Below are 21,345 nucleotides of genomic sequence, written 5' to 3'. Positions count from 1 at the left end.
AGCTTGTTAAGTCCTGAAATTAGACATATCACTCTTTACACTAAACATTATTTAAGAAACAGGAAGACAGAAGTAGTGTAAAGTGTGTTAAGTCCCACAATTTTGCGACTTAACACACTGTACACTAATAATATATAAGTTATTACGTTGACTCTCTGTACACCGCACGCCTTTAAAGCTGATTTAGCTATTTTACTAAAAGTATTTGGAGAAAGTGGGAGATACCTATAAACTATTATTCAAAAGAAAAGATCATCTTCTTCGGGCGTAATCTAACTGGATGAAAGAGAAAATTTTAGAAAAACCTTTATAACTGAAGAAGAAAGGAATAAAGTAAATCAATTTTTAATTGGAATCCCAGCTTGTGAAAGCCACTACTTAAGACGAGATTGTGGGAAAAAATTTGTTTTTTAACATTTGACGATCATATAACGCGGAGTGTGCGTATGAGTCTAAAAATTTAGACAAAGGAAATTCAAAAGTTAACGATTCAACCAAAACTGTGACATTTGACATGCAGCAATGCTTTCCCACTCCACTCGTGCACAGTTCTGTAGCATTCGACAAACGCCAACTTTGGACTTTTAATCTAACAGTCACCTAACAGTCTACGACTGCAGTGATGGCACAACTTACTGTTACCTTTGGCATGCAGGTGTAGCTGGTAGAGGTGCTAATGAAGTTGGCTCATATGTATACAAATTATCAAGTTTGAAAAGTTTGAAAAGTTTGAAAAGTTTGACCATGTACTCAGATACATGTGGTGGTCAAAACAAGAATACTCATGTAGCAGATATGTGCATGGTAGCCCTGCAGAATTCTCCTAATTTGGAAGAGATTAATCATAATTTTATGGATCTAGCCACACGCACATTGAGTGCGATACATCACACGCCCTTTTTGAAAAAAATAAAACAGCTTTTGCTGGATGTTTCACCATCCTCATGATTGGACCGAAATTATACAAAGCACTGGTAAGAAACGCCCTTTCGTGGTGAAGGAGATAAATCAAGATAGCTTCTATGACTGCTGCGACAAGCTGCTTTCTATGACAAGCTGCTAAAAACCGACCTTCAGCAGCGAGAAGATGATGTTGTTGGAAACAATTTTAGCTGGAAAGATGTACAGTGTTTGAATTTTGTCAAAAACGAGCCTGGAATAATTTACTATAAGAATCCTTTAGACCTTAATCAACCGTTTCAATGCATTATTTTCAAAAGAAGAGGCAAAAACCCATTAGCAAAATGGACCCTAGTTTACGTTACCCAGGACAAAATCCTATACCTATGAAGAAAAAAAATGACCTCCTCAACCTGCTTCCATACATTTCACCAGTATTTAACCAATTCTATAAATACTTAATAACCTCACGTGAAGCAGAAGATACCTACACTGATGACATTCCTGATGAAGAAAATGAAGAGATAGTGCAACTAGTTGACAAAAAAGGAAGCAAATGTGAAAACCACGAAAAAAATGACAGTTGCCAAGAAAATAAATCAACGAAACAAACTGTCAGGAAGAAGGGAAAAAATGTAAATACTAAATAATAAAACTTAAAAAAATATTGATTTGTTTTCCATATCAGTTTTTGTTTATTTTTTGTATTATATTACTTACTTTGTATTATTACTTACTTGGTTTATGTTTATTATTATTTATTAAAACCTGCTTTTTTGGTCTTAAGAATCACCATTAATATTATTAAATATTATTTTATATGCTTTTTGTAATAGTTTGTATTATGCGTTAAGCGTGTTAAGTTCATGATATTTGTGCAAATTGTGTTAAGTCCATGTAAGAAAAAGTATATTATTTTTTTTATAATAGTTATATGGTTTATTTATAATATTTATCGATTATGTTATTGAGAGAAATAAATATTTAATTGATCAAAAGCATTTAAAAGAAATTTGAGGGATACATTCCTGTAAAAACTCCAAAAGTATAACTAGAACATATTATTGCAAACTTTAAACGCGATTTCGCGAACACAGATATTTCTTCTCGTCTGTATCATTATTTTTGTTTTTTTCTGTGTTGATTTCCAGACCTACAGTCCCTGGCCATATTATTATGACCATCTATGAATTTTTACAAAAATCAACTATTCCACTAAGTACGTTTTATTTAACATATGATTTTTAAATTTAATTTGTTATGCAATGTTGATGTTATTCATTAACTATAATATATTTAATAATAAACAGCAATAAAATATTTGAAAATATTACATATTTATATTTTTTTAATATTTTGTTCAACTTCTGACCTTAATCAGATGGAAAATATTTGGAAGCTTTTAATACGAGAAATTTCCGATGAAAAGGTCACTAACGAAATTGTTTTGATTAAAGGACTAACATATCGTTGAAACCACAATGACAAATTGAAGCAAAAAAAATTTAACTGCATTCAAAGTATGCCAAGCCGGGTACTAGCGGTAATCAAAGTTAGCAAAGGCTCAGCAAAATATTAAAAAAATACAAATATGTGATATTTTCAAATGGTTTATTGCTGTTTATTATTAAATGTATTATATTTAAAAATAAACACCAATAAAATATTTAAAAAGTATCACATATTTTTATTTTTTCAATATTTTGCTGAGCCCCCTCTAACTTTGATTACCGCTAGTACTCTTCTTGGCATATTTTGAATGCAGTTAAATTTTTTTTGCTTAAATTTGTCATTGTGGTTTCAACGATATATTAGTCCTTTAATCAAAACAATTTCGTTAGTGACCATTTCATCGGAAATTTCTCGTTTTAAAAGCTCCCAAATATTTTCCATCTGATTATGGTCAGAAGTTGAACAAAATATTAAAAAAATATAAATATGTAATATTTTCAAATATTTTATTGCTGTTTATTATTAAATATATTATAGTTAATGCATAACATTACCATTGCATAACAAAATTAAATTTAAAAATCATATTTTAAACAAAACGTACCTAGTGGAATAGCTGATTTTTGTAGAAATTCATAGGTGGTCATAATAATAGGGCCAGGGACTGTAGTCTTTTTGTTTGAGTTTTTAACTCTGCGTATGTTTCCTGTGCTCCTATTGATGTTCTACTCATAATATTACCTAATATCATCGGCATAAGTGGGCAGTTGAACCGTTCGGTTGATCATATATTATCATATCAGTATCATATAAAATTGGCTCATTTGGTAGTATTTTTTTCGTTAATTAAGTTTTAGTCATTGCATATTCCCGTAGTTTAATTAGTAGTTTAATTTAGATTTTGTTACAGCTTTGGAGGAAACCGTAGGATTAGTAAAAGGAGTAGGTGGAAAAGCCTATGGATACAAATGTGATTTAGCTGATAAGGAAGATGTATATAGAGTAGCTAAGAAAACCCAAGAAGAAGTTGGGGATGTAAGTATTCTGAGTATCTATTAGTAGTATTCTGAGTATTTTAAATATATTACAAAATATATTACAAGATAAAACGGATTTTAAGTAACGTTGAAAGAAAAGTTGTTGACAGTCACAATTTAAATCATTAATGTGATTTTAAATATCCTAAATACGTCTGCAACCAGGCTGCATTTAAGAAGGAAAACTCGAATTTAGCAATTAGATCAAATAGGTACCTCTAGATGAATCACTATGGAAATTAAGACAAATCTATGATATTTAAAAGTGTCATACTAAAAACCTTATATCGCACGTCCGCTCAAACAGTGTCATAAGTCAAAGAAGCACAGTATCAAGAAAACGACGTAAGGTACTAGTACACTTTAGAAGACCAAAAATAAGCATGTTTTCAAGATTTTTTTCTCAGAACCTTTATTAAAAATGAACAGAAAACTTTTTACATTTTAATATACAGGGTGGCGCATTAGTGTGACAAAGTCCAATTACTCGTTTGTCGTAAGAGATTCGAAAAAAAGTTATTTAGGTAAAAGTTGGGGCACATATAGTACCATAATTTAAAAATATTTTCAAATATACAGGGTCGTCCGTATTGACAGGGTGACACAAACTTATGTTTTTTTTAATAGAACACCCTATATATTTTTACATTTTTGGATTCTCCTCGATGTTTCATTTCTTAAAATATATGGTTTTGTAATATTATACGAGGTAGTTTAAAAGTTAATTACGTTTTTTTGTTAATTTCGTAGCAAAATCTACACCCTGTAGAATTTTAGTGATTTGACATCAAATTTTTATTTTATGTTCAAACGATTTTTAATATAGTCTACTATTGTTAAACATTAACAGTATAGCGAAATGTTTAATTTTAGTATACAGGGTGGGTCGAAACTCGGAATGAGTATTTTCTGAGCTTTCTTAAATGGAACACCCTGTATTTAAGTATTGTAACGAAATGATATTTTATAGTACTTTTTTATTTCTTAAGCATTCCCTATACCTAAGTGCTTTAATTTGTAAGTTATTCGTGATTCTTTAAGCCAAATATTAATTGTAAGAAAAATTACGTGAAATTTTATTAGGTGGCTGTGAAAATATTTAATCAAAAATAATTTTTGGAAAAGAAAATACATCATAATCTAGTCTGATCCTTAATTTATTACTATTGGATGAAATATCCAAATAAATTCGTAGTTAAAGTTGTTGGTGCGCAAAATATTAATAAAAACATACAATATTCTACCTAGTCGGCTATGACACTAAATTTCCTTAAAAATTTGACATTATACTATTTTTATAGATCCAGTTGGTTTGCTACCATTACTAATATGTATTTTTCTTATGAGAAACTGAATAATAAGATTTTGGTGCTAGTGAAATATAACAAAAATATGCTACTAGCAATAAGAATTTTTCATCAAAAATTCCCTGATAGACGACAACTAAGAAGAGAAACGTTTAAAAATATACTAGAACGGTTTCAACGGACTGATCACTTAGATTATGATAAATCTGCTCGAATAAAAACTATTGTAAGTGAAGAAAACAGCAATTAAATGTAATCCTTAGTGTTACTGAGGATCTGCATATTAGTACAATCGTTCTTACAATCTAAGTATCTAGTCTGTTGAAACCGTTTTAGTATACTTTCAAAAGTTTTTCTTTTTGGTTGTCGTCTATCAGGAAATTGCTGATGATAAATTTTTATTGCAAGTAGCTCATTTTTGTTATACTCTCCTAGCACAAAGACATTTTAACCCGTTCTTCATTAGAAAAATTAATATTAGTAATGGTATCAAATCAACTGGAACTATATAAATAGTATAATGTCAAATGTTTAAGCAAATTTTGTGACATAGCCAACTAGGCAGAATTTTGTATGTTTGATTCATATTTTAAGCACCAACAACCGTAACTACGAATGTATTTGGATATCTCAACCAATATTAATAAATTAAGGATCAGGCTAGATTATTATGTATTTTTTTTCGAAAAATTACTTTTGATTGGATATTTTCACGGCTACTTAATGAAATTTTACGTAATTTTTGTTGGAATTAATGTTTTCTTAAAGAATGACGAATAACTTACAAATTAAAGCACTTAGGTATAGGGAATGCTTAAGAAATAAAAAAGTACCATAAAATATAATTTCATTACAATACTAAAATACAGGGTGTTCCATTTAAGAAAACTCAGAAAATACTCATTCCGAGTTTCGACCCACCCTGTATACTAAACTTAAATATTTCGCTATATTATCAATGATTAACAGTAGTAGACTATACTAGAAATCGTTTGAATGTAAATAGAAAATTTGATGTCAAATCACTACAATTCTACAGGGTGTAGATTTTGCTACGAAATTAACAAAGAAACGTAATTAACTTTTAAACTACCTTGTGTAATATTACAAAATCATATATTTTAAGAAAGGAAACATCGAGGAGAATTCAAAAATATAAAAATATACAGGGTGTTCCATTTAAAAAAACATATGTTTGTGTCACCCTGTCAATACGGACGCCCCTGTATATTTGAAAATATTTTTAAAATATGGTACTATGTGTGCCCCAATTTTTACCTAAATAACTTTTTTTCGTATCTCTTACGACAAACGAGTAATTGGACTTTGTCACACTAATGCCCCACCCTGTATAACTCTTAGAGAATACAAAAAATACATCTTTTTTCATTATTTATGCGCGTACACTAATCTTGTAGAGGGCGCCAAAGTCGAGGCCTCGAAAAAAAGTAGTTCCGATGGCGGACAGTTAATCTCACGATTGGGATATCTGAAACAAAAAAATCAAACGGCATTTGAAAAAGAAAGGTTGTTTACGTGATAATTTACCACAGTTAGTGAAAAATTCCGCAAAGAAAATTTACGGAATTTATTTTTTTATTTTTTGGTTAAATTGTGGTAAATTGTCACGTAAGAATCCTTCCTTTTTCAAATGCAGTACTATTTTTTCGTTTAAGATATCCCAATCCTGAGATTAACTGTCCGCCATCATTTTTCGAAGCCTCGATTTTTGTGCCCTCTACAATATTAGTGTACGTGCATAAATGAAAAAATATATATTTTTGTACTCTCTAAGAGTTAGATATTAATATGTAAAAAGTTTTATGTTCATTTTTAATAAAGGTTCTGAGGAAAAATTCTTGAAAAAAATGATTATTGTTGGTCTTCTAAAGTGTACTAGTACCTTTTTGTGCTAGAACTTTTCCGGGCTTAATTCAAAAACTGTTAAAATTAGTATAATAACTAATTTAGTCAGTCACAAGGTTTTTGAAGCTCTACAAAATAGTGGATTAATTCTGCTAAAAATATTTTTTTTTAGTTGTGACACTATACAAATAAAATAACGAAAAATTTACGAAATAATATTTATCAAAAGTGGGTCTTGCAGTAGAGAACATAATAATATTATCTATTATTATCTAGTTAATAGACTTATACTTTTTAATGATGTTACTTTATATAAAAATAACAACATTAAACAAAAAATACTGCAAAAAGAAAGATAAATAAGTGATAAGTGTGTCACTTTTCTTGAGCACATACGCAGATTGTTTTGAATAAAGTAATCACATATACTGTCTTAACTCGACAAACGACGCTTTATTCACATCTTGTATGGACAAATGCCTTGCACAAGTCGATATGTGACACTGTTTATGTTCGGTACACCGTTTATTTTGGTTAATCGTATAATGACTCTAGTGTCTAGACAAATACTTGAACTATCAACGTAACACTTTTTGAAATAAGATTTTGTAGTTTTATTAAACTGTTGGTGCAATAAAACCGTTTTTTATTTCTTTTTTTGAGTTGTTACATTATTTGAACGTAGGTGGATGATCTGGTTTTTATAAGTACGAACTTTTATATTCTTTACGAAAATAAATGTACGATGAAATTGAAAGCTTTCAGGCTAGTACCTATAAGAAGTAAATAAGTATCAGTTAATCGTCTTGTACTTGTAGTACCTATATGGAATAGATTCAGTATGTATGGGTTTAGTTTTTATTCGTCATATCTACCTAGTAAACAATGGATACAATGAACAAATGATAAACAAAATTTTAAACCAAAAACTGCATAAGAAAGCCCTGAAGTTAGTCTTTCCACCACCTAAGAAAAAACCCAATACCTTTGCTCGATTACAAAAATAAGTAAGATATAAAAAAAATAGCCAAATACATAAATCAGAAAGGAATAACACCAGCTTTCAAAACAAACAATAATTAAGCAAATTAATATATTAAGAACAGCAAAAGCCAAAAGAGAAGACACTTACAAGTGGTGTATATGTTACCGGCCAAACCCGATTTCAGGACAAGTGGTGTATATGTTACCTAGGCCAAACTAGTTTGTCCTAAGCGCGTTAGGATAAACTAGTATGGCCTAGGCCAAACTAGCTTGTCCTATCGCGCGTAGGCCAAACTAGTTTGTCCTTATATAAATACACACATTTCAGGCCAAAATAGTTTGGCCTAGGCCAAACTAGTTTATCCTGATATAAAGACACACACCACACAGGATAAACTAGTTTAGCCTAGTCTAAACCAATTTAATCTAGTCGAAAGTAATGGATTACAGATTGGTTGCTGATTTAAACGTAAGTTTAGAAGACACTATTAAGAGTTGTAAGACTTTTAAGTAATTAGGTAAATGATAAACCGAGATGGCACTTCTATGAAAGATATAGAAATGAAAATAGTACGGAGAAAACAAGCCATGAAAGCACTCCTTGGAGTGATATGGAAGAACACTCTAACTAAAAAAATAAAAAAGGATTTTTCAGGGCATAGTGCTGAATATTACCCTACAAGAGCGGAAGAATGGCCAGTGTCAACAATAATACGAAATAAAATACGAACAGTTGAATTGGAGTTTATAAGAAGATATCTACAAATCACCAGGTATGATAGAATGAGACTGTACCTCAACACTATACAGTCCACCCTTCTCTACGGAGCCCCGGTCTGGGTCGAGGATCTACGGCACAAGAAGTACAGAGAATTGTTAAATAAGGCGCAGAGGAAACCTCTGTTGAACGTAGTCAGTGCCTACAAGACTACGTCTACCACAGCCCTACAAGTGATAGCGGGCGCTCCTCCTATCTACCTGCTAGCCAGGGAAAGAAAATCTCTATATGAGCAACAAAACGGCCACTTACCGGAAGTAAGAGCGGCTGCCAGAGAGCGGCTACTCATGGACTGGCAAGTAGAATGGGAGGCGGAAATAAGTAAAGCCCAATGGACCAAGCAGCTTATACCGAATGTGGGGACGTGGTACGCTTGCAGGTTTAAGCGGGTTAATTTTTATTTCACCCAATTTTTAACCGGGCACGGGTCCTTCCGGGCGTTCACTTACAGAATCGGTAAGGCAAACGATGACTTGTGCCGGACCTGCCTCGTGAGAGAAGACGCAGAACACTGCGTTTTCCGGTGTAGCGTCTTCGCTTGCGAGCAGGCCAGGCTCAGGAACAGATTCGGCGATATAGGCCCCAATAACATAAAAAATAAAAAAATAAAAAAAAATAAAAAAAAATAAAATAAAAAAAATAAATAAAAATAAATAAAAAATAGTAAAAAAAATTAAAAAAAAAACAGAAAAAGACAAAAAATAGGAAAAAAACTCCCACAACAGATATAAACATTCACAGGCACATTACCCTAAATTTTTTTCAAGGTATACCTATTTATATTCATCTTTAAGTCTCCCTACACCTTAATCAATTATGTTCTTTCTACCATTTGTAGGTAGGCTCACTGGGCCGATTATCAATTAAGTAATACCCACCTTCAGTCGTAAACTCCCCCTATAGTCCAGGGCGCATCTGTTTTGAGATGGACGTTGAGAGGTGACTCAAATTTTTTTGCAGAAATTGCTTGAAAATAAATCAAATAATAATATTTGAGCTATCCTCCCTCTCAAAAAGGTCCGGAACATTGTTTAAATAATCAAAATGTTAAAAATTTAAGGAAAAATTCGATTTTTTTCTTGGTTTTTTTATTATAACCTTAAAAGTATTCATTTCCAAGAAAAGTTGTAGTGACATAAAAGTTGCGTAATTAAATTTTCTACAATATAGAATTGGTTAAAAATTTAAGAAATAGTCACCCTAGTTGCAAAATAGCAATAATTGCGAAAAAACCATACAAAAACAAGTATTCGCATTTTACGTTTTTCAACCATTTATGCTACACCTAGGACCTTCATATTTCACTTACAAAAAACTTTATGATACAGGAAAACAATACTGTAAATTTCATTAAGATCGGTTTAATAGATTTTGCAAAATAAATTTTGCAATCCAGCTTTCGCAAAAAAAATTCATTTTTTCAAAATGTTACAGGACTGAAAATAAAACAGATAGCAAGTTGATTTTTTTTTTGCTTATAGAAGTGTACTGTACCTTTCATTTGCAATTTTCAAAATTAAAATCGATTAATTACCACGGCGTCAGGAATTTTTTGAAATAAACAATAATTTTTGGTGCTACGCGCAGGACAGCGGTGTTCGATTCACACAAGTTGATTTCCACCAAAATGTCTTCCAATCTTTATCTAACATATTATTTTCTTACTCTATATTTTGTTGTATTTTAATATTTTAATTCCACAAAAATCAAACTAATTTTATTATTGTTTGTGAAATATTGTTTAAACAATTGCATATGTTTAAAAATAATAAACTTTTATTATTTAATTTAAAATATATGAACAAAGAAAGTTTTTGCTAATAAAAGTGTTATTTCAATGGATAGAGCATGTGTTTTTATTTTGCAATAAACAAATTTATTTATTTATATCGAAATATAATGAAAATTAAAATGTATCAATCATTATCAAAGGTCATTGGAATGCCCAATCAGAGCAAAGTATCCGCTGTCCTGCGCGTAGCACCAATAATTAATGTTTATTTAAAAAAATTCCTGACGCCGTGGTGTTAATCGATTTTAAATTTGCAAAATTTCAAATGAAAGGTACAGTACACTTCTATAAGCAAAAAAAATTTCAACTTGCTATCTGCTTTATTTTCAGTCCTGTAACATTTTGAAAAAATGAATTTTTTTTGCGAAAGCTGGATTGCAAAATTTATTTTGCAAAATCTGTTGACTTGATCTTAATGAAATTTACAGTATTGTTTTACTGTATCATAAAGTTTTTCAGGGTGAAATATGAAGGTCCTAAGTGTAGCATGACTGGTTGAAAAACGTAAAATGCGAATACTTGTTTTTGTATATTTTTTTCACAATTATTGCTATTTTGCAACAAGGGTGACTATTTTTTAAATTTTTAACCAATTTTATATTGTAGTAAATTTAATTACGCAACTTTTATGTTAGTACAACTTTTCGCGGAAATGAATACTTATAAAGTTATAATAAAAAAACCAAGAAAAATATCGAATTTTTCCTTAATTTTTTGACATTTTGATTATTTAAACAATGTTCCTGACCTTTTTGAGAGGGAGGATAACTCAAATATTATTATTTGATTTATTTTCAAGCAATTGCTGCAAAAAAATTTGAGTCACCTCTCAACGTCCAAATGTACTAATATTTTTACAGATGCGCCCTGGTCTACTATCCGCGTGTCATTTTCAGACAGGCGAGAATAGCATAGCTAATACTATACTACTATTCAGCTCACTATCCAAAGACCTCCCCTGTCCGTCTGCTGATCTTAGGTAGGCGAGCCTGTCCTTTCTTTTTATGAGTTTATCCTTAAAGACCTCCCCCCTATCCGCCTCTCCGTTTCTAGGAAGGCGAGAATAGTATAGAAGGGCTTATGCCAATCTTCTCCTTTAGCCCTACTTACATAGACTGCGCGGGATATCCCCATGTATCGTTCACTAATGAACACGTCCAGGGATATTCCGGGTCGGAAGAGGGGGTGGTTTTAGTTGGTAGGCGGCTGGTTATGGGGGCACGCGGGACGCATGGACCTACTCTGGTCTGTGGGTCCTAGCGTGTTCTCCTCTCCTGTCCGAGTCCAACAGTACTAGGGACACCTTCCCTAGTCTGCTAAGAGCGTTCCACCTCAATCCAAAAAAAAAGGGTATGATAGAATAAGAACAGAGGAAATATGAAACAGAATAGAAGTAGAATGCTCAATTACAAAAAAGTTGTGGTAGTAAAAGTAGAGCTCTGAAATGATACGTGCATGTACAAAGAATGCCGGAGAGGAAGACCTACTGTGAGGTGGAAAACTCACATAGGAAATGCTGTGATATACAGGGTGAGTCATGAGGAACTGTACATACTCCTACCTCGTATAGAGGCTCCTATGGGGAATAACAAATGACCATTAAAAAGTGTCTGCTCCCATTGTTTAATAATATACAAGGTGAGTTTCGCATTTTGACAGAAATTTTTATTCGTCATAATTTTTGAACGGTCAGATCGATGTGTCTCTTATTTTGGTCAATCGTTACACTATTGCCACCTAATCAACTGATCCATTCAAACTAGAAAAAAATCAGGTTCGGCTTTAAAAAAATTAGTTCGTTTGGGTCTTAGAAAAAATTTCACCCTGTATAAGCTTTTTGAAAACTCTAATATGAATTTTACAAATTAGACAAATAGGCAATTAAAATAACATATTTATTTTTTTCCGCACACGATTGCTTAATTTTTTATAAAAAAATCAAATTTGATTATGAATTAAAAGTTTGGTAAAGTGAACCATAGATTTAACAAAATTAACTTTTATTACCAAAATTAATTTTTTTTGAACAAATATTTAATTTATGTTACCACCAATCAACTGATTTATTCAAACAAGAAAAAAATCAGGCCCGGATTTAAAAAATAAATTCGTTTTGGTCTTAGAAAAAATTTCACCCTGTATACGCTTTTTGAAAACTCTAATATGATTTTTACAAATTAGACAAATAGGCAATTAAAATGGCATATTTATTTTTTCCCCACACGATTACATAATTTTTTATAAAAAAAAATCAAATTTGACTATGAATAATTAAAAGTTTGGTAAAGTGAACCATAGATTTAAAAAAAAAATAACTTTTATTACAAAAATGAATTTTTTTAACAAATATTTAATTTATGTTATCACCCAATCAACTAATTTATTCAAACTAGAAAAAAATCAGGCCCGGATTTAAAAAATTTGTTTGTTTGGGTCTTACAAAAAATTTCACCTTGTATACGTTTTGTGAAAACTCTAATATGAATTTTACAAATAAGACAAATAGGCAATTAAAATGGCATATTTATTTTTTCCCCACACGATTACTTATTTTTTTTATTAAAAAATCAAATTTGACTATGCATAAAAAGTTTGGCAAAGTTTTTGCATAGATTTAAAAAATTAACTTTTTTTACAAAAATTAATTTACAAAAACAACGTTTTTCTTAAAATTAAAAGTTTTACCTTTTTTTTCTATAACACGTCTAGATCTAAAACTTCTCATAACACTTCTTTTGGACTCTATAATTTAACATAGACGTGATCAAATTGATAAATTTTAAATTTTTCCACCTAATTTTTGCGATTTAGAAGTTTGCAACTTTTACAAGAAGAAGACTGAAAGTCTACAACAATTTTCATAGTCTTCACAATGGTAAGACGTATGTGCTGTAAAAATTTCAAAAAAAAAATATTAAAATGGAACAGAGTTGTAGCGAGTTAAACTGTGAGTTCATTTTTTTTCATTTTTAGGTTAAAATTCCGATTTTGACAAATTTGATTTTTTAATAAAAAATTAAGTAATCGTGTGGGGAAAAAAATAAATATGCCATTTTAATTGCCTATTTGTCTTATTTGTAAAACTCACATTAGAGTTTTCAAAAAGCGTATACAGGGTGAAATTTTTTCTAAGACCAAAACGAACTAATTTTTTAAATCCGGACCTGATTTTTCTCTAGTTTGAATAAATCAGTTGATTTGATGGTAACATAAATTACTTATTTGTGCAAAAAAAATTAATTTTTGTAATAAAAGTTATTTTTTTTAAATCTATGGTTCACTTTACCAAACTTTTAATTCATAGTGAAATTTGTTTTTTTTTATAAAAGATTAAGTAATCGTGTGCGGAAAAAAATAAATATGCCAGTTTAATTGCCTATTTGTCTAATTTGTAAAATTTATATTAGAGTTTTCAAAAAGCGTATACAGGGTGAAATTTTTTCTAAGACCCAAACGAACTAATTTTTTTAAAGCCGGACCTGATTTTTTCTAGTTTGAATAAATTAGTTGATTAGGTGGTAATAGTGTAACGATTGGTCAAAATAAGAGACACACCGATCTGACCGTTCAAAAATGATGACGAATACAAATTTCTGTCAAAATGCGAAACTCGCCCTGTATATTATTAAACAATAGGAGCAGACATTTTTTAATGGTCATTTGTTATTCCCCATAGGAGCCTCTATACGAGGTAGGAGTATGTACAGTTCCTCATGACTCACCCTGTATAGAGACCTCAGAGATGGCGACTGGGAGAATAGAGTGCTATGGAAGACGAAAACGGCAAACTCATAATGAGAAAAAGCCAAGAAGGAGAAAGTAATTCAGCGAACTAGTACGGCTTATTATAAATAATAAATTGAATAAAATACTTTGTTCTTGGAAAAATAATCATTTTTATTAAAATTATAATTATTCGTAACAAACAAACAATAATATTGAGTTATATTCGCGGTCGGATGGACAGACAGCCTAGGTCAATTTCTCACCTTTAGTACCATCCTTGGATTATAAGCTTTCATTTGACACCTCATTTGTCATTCTAACTGGTATAATGACGGAGGAGTTGAGTTCACGGACAGACAGACACGGACGGACGGACGGACGGATAATTCAACATTTTCACATTTTTTCAAAATTGGTGAAAACAATACTAATTCGTACTCGATTTTATTCGTAAGTGTATCTTTTCAAGTAGAACTTTTGGAGAAAACCTCATCCTTTTATTTATTATTTTTTATATTATTTAATTATACAAAAATATATTAATTTATAGCATGTATCAATATCTTCATTCGATGTATCATATGATAGTCCTGTCGCCAGGGGGGTACAACGGCCTCCTTAATTCAGATGGACTTACCCAAGTTTTTTTTATGTATTTTGACCCGTAGAACACGAATTTTTTGGGTAACAGTCGATCCGGATGTCGATAAGATTGTTATAAACAAAGAACTTGAGGAGTTACATAACAGCGATTGTTCGCAAAACAAAACGTTTTTTTGTATTTTTGGGTGATTCTCAGCAAAAAATGATCTTACAAGTTTTTTCGTAGGACGCATAGTTTTCGAGATAAACGCGGTTAAACTTTCAAAAAATCGAAAAAGTGCAATTTTTGAACCGGAATAACTTTTGATTAACCTTTAACTACCCGCGCATCAAGTTGTAACATAACTACACGCGTGGCGTACTTTATACGCCACAAGAAAAAACACTTAAAAACAGCGGATTTGTTTTTTTTTTTTTGAAAAAATACACTTAGTTGTTTGTTACAAACCTTATTCGGCATCAGTGAATACTTGGAGTTCCTTCTCAGTAAGCCAATTGGGATTTATAACTGGAATCATGGAATAACTGGATTCCATGATAAACAAAATTATTAATAAAAATTTTTTTGAAATGTATTTTTTTACAGGAGAAAAAGTATTGTTTATAAAGAAAAATCTATTTTGTGCCATATTAACTAAAAAAACAATTGAAATATGTACTTATATTACTACTTATATTAATATAATCGTGGGGTATATTGTCCACCACCGGAAACAACAAATAATAAACTGTAAATTACGATCTTCCCAGAACGCCCATTATAACGAAACTAAAACTAAATTGTAAAGCACATTCCAGTGATAGGTTAGAGAGATAAACAAGGTCAAAAATTAAATTTTTAAATATATTTGCAGTTGAATTCTTATATCTGGCGTACAAAATACACCAGCGCGTGTAGTTAAAGGTTAAAAAAAATAGCAATTCTGCTTACTGCATTTGAAAGTTCAAGTCAAATTCTATCGGTTTTGATTATTTGCATTGCTAAAAATTAAGTTTTTACTTGTTAAACAAAGCTATAAACACATAGTGTTTCCCGTGCCCAATGCATGCGTTTTAATGTACATAATATACGTAGAAATTCTGTATGCGCGCCTACTCGTTCGATTTCAAATTAGAAATGCATTGAAAACATCATTCAATTACTATGTGTTTATAGCTTTGTTTAACAATAAAAAAAAATAATTTTTAGCAATGAAAATCATCAAAACCGATATAATTTGACTTGAACTTTCAAATGCGGTAAACAGAATTGGTATTTTATTTTTCAATCAAAAGTTATTCGGGTTCAAAAATTACAATTTTTCGATTTTTTGAAAGTTCAACCGCGTTAATGTCGAAAACTATGCATCCTACGAAAAAACTTATAAAAACATTTTTGCTTAGATTGACCCAAAAAATACAAAAAAAAAATGTTTTGTTTTGCGAAAAATCGCTGTTATGTGATTCCTCAAGTTCTTTGTTTATAACAATCTTATCGACATCTGGATCGACTGTTACCCAAAAAATGCGTGTTCTACGGGTCAGAATACATAAAAAAAACTTGGGTAATTCCATCTGAATTAAGGAGGCCGTTGTACCCCTACTGGCGACAGGACTATGATACAATATATCGATGTATAATTTTTTTTGCCATCCCTGTTGGGACGTGATTTGGGAATTTCCCGCATTTAAAGTCCTTACATGTTCGCTAAATTACTTTCGACTCGGCTAAATTGGTTTAGACTAGGCCGTACTAGTTTATCCTGAAGTGTGAGCCTTTATTATATCAGGATAAACTAGTTTGGTCTGAAGTGTGTGTATTTATATCAGGATAAACTAGTTTGGCCTAGGACAAACTAGTTTGGCCCACGCGCGATAGGACAAACTAGATTGGCCTAGGCCAAACTAGTTTGTCCTGAAATCGGGTTTGGCCGGTAACATATACAAACTTACATGTTGTGACTACCCAAAACTTACATGGTCAAACTGGTAAAACCTTTAACAAACGTACAGCAGAACACAAATCGATAGCTTAGTGTGAAAACCTCGTATCTCATTTCACAGAAAATTTTACAGGAGAGATTTTATTATATCAGGATAAACTAGTTTGGTCTGAAGTGTGTGTATTTATATCAGGATAAACTAGTTTGGCTTAGGACAAACTAGTTTGGCCCACGCGCGATAGGACAAACTAGATTGGCCTAGGCCAAACTAGTTTGTCCTGAAATCGGGTTTGGCCTGTAACATATACAAACTTACATGTTGTGACTGCCCAAAACTTACATCGGTCAAACTGGTATAACCTTTAACAAACGTACAGCAGAACACAAATCGATAGCTTAGTGTGAAAACCTCGTATCTCATTTCACAGATAATTTTACAGGAGAGACTTTAAACTTAATTTCTGCGTACTATAACTTAAAACAAAAAAACTGTGTTAACATATTTTTGATTCTGAATATGTTTAGATCATTACACATACATTTTTCATATATATATTTTGGGTTAGAGTATGCAGAAATTCAGTTTAAAATCACTCATGTAAAATTTTCTGTACAATGAGATACGAGGTTTTCACACTAAGCCATCGAAATGTCATTCTTGTAATGATGAATTTCAAATTGTTCAAATTTAAAATGAAGGCCTTAATCGATCTTTATTAGAATATATGGGAAAGAAATAAATAAATTAAATTTGAGACAAACAGCTCCCCTCTCTCAAGCTATTCAGTTAACTATTAAGTGTAGACACATAGTAAATATGTAAATATGTATTTATATTATGTAAGCATGTATTCATCATTTGAGAAAGGCACTCTACCGAAACACTATAGTAAAATATATTGTAACCAATTTTGTGGAAGTGTAGAAAACAAAAGTTGTCATTTTTTATTCTTAAATAATATTCCAAGAAGCACTAGAACTAAATACAGAAATAAAAGTAAATCAATAATATACTGTGCGCAGACTGCAGACTACACTATTCTAATAGGGGAATAGCTTGAGAATTTACAATAAATGGTTGATTAGGTGGTAGAAATCAGTGAAGAAAATGTATTGTCATTAAATACAAAAACAGACATAATATGGTGATCACAAAAGTCCAACAGTGCCCAAAAAGCCTAACGTGGGGAACAAATTAAAACAGTTAAAAAATATAAATAGTATGTATCTGTGAACAATAATAAATAAAAATTATGGGTATACAAAACAGATTAAAGCAAGAATAATTGAATAATACAGGCAAGAAAATCTTTCAATAAACTGAAAAAGTATTTTGTAGCAGGGACCTTACAATTTTTTTAAAAATAAGACTTCTAAGGTAAATACATCTTAAACACATGTTATCAGTATTATTTTATGGGTTAAATACCTACTTAGATATTAAATAAAGATGTTTAAAATATATTGGAAACAAAAGACTAAGATGGGACGTGAGTTATAAATTGTAAAATTCCGTCATCTTCTTTTGTCTCAGCATCCGTTATGACTTGCAAATTTTAGAAGTCTCTGAGGTGTACCTAAGAGAAAGTTCCCATTGTTTTCAATCTGGTGGGATGTAGAGTAATATTTTTAATGTTGTTCTATGTGCTATTAGATCGAAAACTTAGTCTTTTGCAAGCAGTTACCACTAGGGCATCCCGGCCATTTCATTCGTTGCAATCCGTGACTGCACGCCGGGGTTTGTCCTAGTTGGGTCAGAGAGAGCAGCATATGTGCCTCCTGATGAGAGACTAATAAGTTTCGAAACCGGTAGATGTGCTTGCTGCACTCTCTGATTGGGCTAGAATATGGTGCGGCTGTAGTTTCGTGTTGCAAAGAAATTGAAAATGGTTATTCATTTTTGATTTACATGTTTACTCTGATTGGAGTACGAAGGGAACCATGCTCGTTGGAACTTTACCGCGCTAAGCAGATGGGACGTGAATTATAAATGTAAAATACCCTCATCTTCTTTAGTCTCAGCATCTGTTATGGCTTGCAAATTTTAGAAGCCTCGGAGGTGTAACCAGAGTAGATTCCCATTATTTTCAATCTGGTGGGATGTAGAGTAATATTTTTAATGTTGTTTTATGTGGTATTAGATTAAAAACTTATTCTTTTGCTAGCAGTTGCCATTAGGGCATCCCTGCCATTTCGTTCGTTGCAATCCGTAACTGCACACCGGGGTCTGTCCTGGATGGGTCAGAGAGAGCAGCATATGTGCCTACTGATGAGAGACTAATAAGTTTCGAAACCGGTAGAGGTGCTTGCTGCACTCTCTGATTGGACTAGAATATGGTGCGGCTGTAGTTTCGTGTTGCAACGAAATTGAAAATGGTTATTCATTTTTGATATATTGGAAGCCTTCGAATTATTGGCATACGGAATACCTAATATTACGATAAAGCACATTGGAACCCTTCGAATTATTGGCATACGGAATAATATTACGAATAAGTTGTGTGGGTACAGTCACGAATGTCGTTTTGTTGAGAACAATGAAAAAATCAAAGAAGTTTTAAATACTAATAATACTGGAAATGGTTGAGAAGCGAGTATATAGGGTATCCCAGACTAATTTATCCAGGCTATATCTTTTAAACGAATAGATATTTTCGAATGGGACAAAAACTGATATATTCTATTTGTAATACACTTTAATATGGCGTAGAAAAAAATCAACCCCTAAATATTCATTCCTTAGTTACAACCACTAACTTTAATTTTTTTTTAATACCACCCTGTACATTTTTTTATAGTTTTGGATGTGGTCTTCTATCGTCTATTCAACAGATTTTTTAAAAATAAAATCGGTTCGTAAATACAATCAAGAAAATATCAGTTTATTTTTAATGCACTTCTGCTGATCTCTTTAGAGCAGCGGTATCGAAAGTGCGAATTGCCATGATTATTGCCGACCTTCATCTATTAGAGGATATGGCTCATAAATAAGAAGAATCACTTTAAGGTATCAGTGTTTGCATATGGGACACAGTAAATCTAATATTAACACCATTATAAACTGTCAAAAATACTTATTGCAAAACGTATATCTAAGTTGAGTGAAAAAAAGTCTCTAACAAAGAATAGGTACACAATGAGGAAGAAAACTGGTAGGTAAACAGTTAAATACAAGTAAAAAACTGTTTTCTTGAGGTTAAAGATTTAGTAAACGAATGCAATAATCTCGAGTTTCTAAACAAGGTAAATTCAACTGTCGTGAAAAATCTACGAATAATTACAAATATTGTAAAGTGCAATGGCATAAGAGAAAGTGGTATGTTTTAATGTTTTAAATTAACTACTAAAATAACAGGTCTCCGACAGAAACCAGAATTACTTTGTTTTATAATAATGAAAGTCAATTAACAGCAAAATTCCTTAAACATAAAAAGATCTAATTAAGCTTGTTTGAAGATTATTAATAGTCCAGGGCGCATCTGTTTTGAGATGGACGTTGAGAGGTGACTCATATTTTTTTGCAGAAATTGCGTGGAATTAACTCATATAATAATAATTGAGTTATCCTCCCACCCAAAAAGGTCCGAAACATTGTTTAAATAATCAAAATGTCAAAAAATGAAGGAAAAATTCGATTCTTTTCTTCCTTTTTTGATTATAACTTTAAAAGTATTCACTTTTGAGAAAAGTTGCACTTACATAAAAGTTGCGTAATTAAATTTCCTATAACAAAGGAGTGGTTAAAAGTTTCAAAAATTGTCACCCTTGTTGCAAAATAGCAATAATTGCGAAAAAAGACATAAAAAAACAAGTATTCGCATTTTACATTTGTCAACCATTTATGCTAAACTTAGGACCTTCATATTTTATCCAGAAAAACTTTATGAAATAATAAAACAATACTGTAAATTTCATTAAGATCGGTTCGTTAGATTGTGCACAATAAATTTTGCAATCCAGCTGTCGCAAAAAAATTAATTTTTTCAAAATGTTGCAAGACTGAAAATAAAGCAGATAGCAAGTTAAAAAATTTTAAATATAGAAGAATACTGTACCTTTCATCTGCAATTTTCAAAATTAAAATCGATTAACTACCACGGCGTCAGGACTTTTTCTAAATAAACATTAATTTTTGGTGCTACACGCAGGACAGCGGTGTTCGATTCACACAAGTTGATTTCCACCAAAATTTCTTCCAATGTTTATCTAAATATATTATTTTCTTACTATATATTTTGTTGTATTTTAATTCCACAAAAATCAAACTAATTTGATTATTGTTTGTGAAATATTGTTTAAACAATTGCATATGTTTAAAAATAATAAACTTTTATTCTCTGTTAAAATATATGAACAAAGAAAATTTTTGCTAAAAAAGAGTTATTTCAAAGGACGGAGTATGCGTTTTTATTTTGCAATAAACAAATTTATGTATTTATATCGAAATGTACTAAAAATTAAGATTTATCAATCATTTTCAAAGGTCATTGGAATGCCCAATCAGAGCAAAACGTATCCGCTGTCCTGCGCGTAGCACCAAAAATTAATGTTTATTTAAAAAAATCCTGACGCCGTTGTAGTTAACCAATTTTAATTTTAAAAATTACAAATAAAAGGTACAGTATTCTTCTATTTATGAAAAAGAATCCAACTTGCTGTCTGCTTTATTTTCAGTCCTTCAACATTTTGAAAAAATGAATTTTTTTGCGGAACTTGGATTGCTGAATTTATTTTGCAAAATCTATTAAGCCGATCTTAACGAAATTTACAGTATTGTTTTATTTTATCATAAAGTTTTTTGGGTGAAATATGAAGATCCTAAGTGTAGCATAAATGGTTGAAAGACATAAAATGCGAATATGTACTTGTTTTTTATGATTCTCTGCAATTATTGCTATTTTGCAACAAGGGTGACAATTTTTTTAAATTTTAACTAATCCTATATTGTAGGAAATTTAATTACTCAATTTTTATGTCA

General features: G+C 31.1%; 1 protein-coding gene across 3 annotated transcripts in view; it reads left to right on the top strand.

The window, feature by feature from the left end:
- Window positions 1-21,345, top strand: part of LOC126886618 (estradiol 17-beta-dehydrogenase 11-like) — a 315,249-nt gene that overhangs the window by 269,509 nt on the left and 24,395 nt on the right. For all 3 annotated transcript variants that reach the window (XM_050653609.1, XM_050653608.1, XM_050653610.1), the window contains exon 3: window positions 3,263-3,387. In XM_050653609.1, coding sequence (XP_050509566.1) covers window positions 3,263-3,387 — 125 coding nt within the window. The remainder of the gene's footprint in view (window positions 1-3,262; window positions 3,388-21,345) is intronic.

Source organism: Diabrotica virgifera, chromosome 6 (assembly GCF_917563875.1).
Source record: "Diabrotica virgifera virgifera chromosome 6, PGI_DIABVI_V3a".
In the NCBI taxonomy this organism is placed as follows: domain Eukaryota; kingdom Metazoa; phylum Arthropoda; class Insecta; order Coleoptera; family Chrysomelidae; genus Diabrotica; species Diabrotica virgifera.
This window is presented reverse-complemented; position numbering and strand designations above follow the sequence as displayed.